At 46.1% G+C, this 2,058-nt stretch overlaps 1 protein-coding gene across 5 annotated transcripts in view; it reads left to right on the forward strand.

Annotated features, from left to right (window-relative positions):
• Window positions 1–2,058, forward strand: part of vav2 (vav 2 guanine nucleotide exchange factor) — a 122,566-nt gene that overhangs the window by 113,624 nt on the left and 6,884 nt on the right. For all 5 annotated transcript variants that reach the window (XM_048613536.1, XM_048613539.1, XM_048613537.1 and 2 more), the window contains 2 exons: window positions 267–397; window positions 1,506–1,580. In XM_048613536.1, coding sequence (XP_048469493.1) covers window positions 267–397; window positions 1,506–1,580 — 206 coding nt within the window. The remainder of the gene's footprint in view (window positions 1–266; window positions 398–1,505; window positions 1,581–2,058) is intronic.

Here is a 2,058-nt window from a genome sequence, read left to right on the forward strand (position 1 = left end):
ACAGTGCGGCGCTCCCTCAGTACTGACCCTCCCACAGTGCGGCGCTCCCTCAGCACTGACCCTCCTACAGTGCGGCACTCCCTCAGCACTGACCCACTGAGATAACATCCCCATTTCTGATCCTACCCCAGCCTCAGGTCTATAGAGTGGTTGTTGACATTGTCAGTATTTGTGTATTTAAAGTGGTTAACTGTGACCTCATACCTTCTCCTTTCTACATGAGTTCGGAACGCAGTGGAAATGCAGCTTTTGCGTTTTGTTTCCAGGTCCCAGAATGCTGGCAATTCGTACATTCCAGGGAACACCTCCACCCCCTGTGGGGAAACCAGTTCTCAGCTTCCAGACTGGAGAAGTCATCGAACTGCTGAAGGGAGATCCGGACTCACCATGGTGGGAGGTTAGTCTTACCAGAGAGCTTACAGCCAAAAGTTCAGAATTATTACAGAATGTTGGAGTGTGTTTGGCCCATTGTCCCTGCACTGGCTCTCTGAATGAGCATCGTTGTGTCGGCTAGATCAGAGCTCAGGGAGTCTGTCAGAAGAACTGTGACTGGGTCAATCCTCAATTTAGGTCTCAATCACCCATGATTTTAATGACTATTCAACTATTGGGAGCTGTGCCTTCAGCTCGTTTGGGTCCGAACTCTAACATTTCATCCCTAAAGCTCTCCATTCTTTTCTCCTTTGAACCCCCCTCAATACTGATGTCTCCTCCTTTGTTTTTTTATGCTCCCATGAAAATCATAAAGTTTTATTTCTGCATAAAGCTGTTGTGGAACATCCTGCTCCCTGTTACCGGAAGTCTCTGTTCTTATTACCTTTCTCTCTAACTGATCAGTGTAAATGTGGAAAATAATTTGGTGATCCGTGCTGTTCTCTTGAATCAGGAAGTCATTTCCTCTTCCATCAGTTTCCAGTGATGTGTAAATCTGAGATGCCCATCAAAAGAAACAATTTATTTCTGATCTGCACTCTTGGTTTTGATCTGTCCTCCCCTCTCGCTCTTGTCCTCCTTACTTTTCTTCTCTGACGTCCTCTGAAATATGTCAGGCTCCAATCGTTTTTCTGTTCTTTTCAGATTTATTATGATGTTCACTCTGTTCAGCATTTCGTTGCTTCTAGTTCCTTTTCCACAATAATATAATTTCAAGACTTCTCCATTTTTCCATTTTTGGTTTTGCTTCAGTTATATTCATTTCTAATCAGTCCATTTAATTTTACACCTCAGCTGCATGTAACAGGCTTGAGGGTCTGAAAGACCTGCTCCTGTTCCATTCCTCGATATCCCTCTCACTGAATTGTCATGTACAGAAGTGTGAGTCTGGGGGATGCACTGTTCCAGGTTGGGGGGTGAAATCTGCACTTGAACGTGCTCTGAGTTTGAGGAGCTTGTGTGCTGGTGTGTCAAAGTGGTGTTAGATGGAAATATCTTTAGGGTCTCATCCTCGTCATTGGACCGCATCGGGTGAAACCAGCTACCACTGAAAATGTTTGTCTTTGTTACAGGGAAAGGTCATTCAAACCAAGCGGTCTGGTTGGTTCCCAGGCTCCTATGTGAAGCCTTGTCCGGTGGACTCACGGGTAAGTGAGGATAGCGGATAGAGGGCCTGTCATGTCCAGCTGGTTTTGTCTGGGGCATGTCCAGGTGCCGAGAACCCCACTCATTTTGGGCCTTCCTTTAGGAGCTGGCAAAACTGACCCACCAAGCTGCACCAAGAGACTCAGATCCATGGGCACAGTGTGAGCTGGACACGCACAGGTGCTGTAGGATATGAGAGAATGCAAACCAATTCAGCAGCCAGACATTTAAGAGAAGGTCCCAGACAAGATTGGCATTTAAACAAAACACTAAAAGCAAATTCAGTTGATAAGAATCTGGAAGGTTTCCAAAACAGAAAATCGAACTATGGGTTGACTGAATGGAGAGGGTGTGGGATAGAACAGGATGCACACATTGGAAACACTGGCACATGCTGTCTGCTCATGTAAGGCAATCTCAATGTGATAAAGCCCCCACACACACTGACTCTCACTGGGGTACGGCTCCCACACACACTGA

The sequence above is a fragment of the Rhincodon typus genome, chromosome 28, assembly GCF_021869965.1.
Source record: "Rhincodon typus isolate 14 chromosome 28, sRhiTyp1.1, whole genome shotgun sequence".
Lineage (NCBI taxonomy): Eukaryota > Metazoa > Chordata > Chondrichthyes > Orectolobiformes > Rhincodontidae > Rhincodon > Rhincodon typus.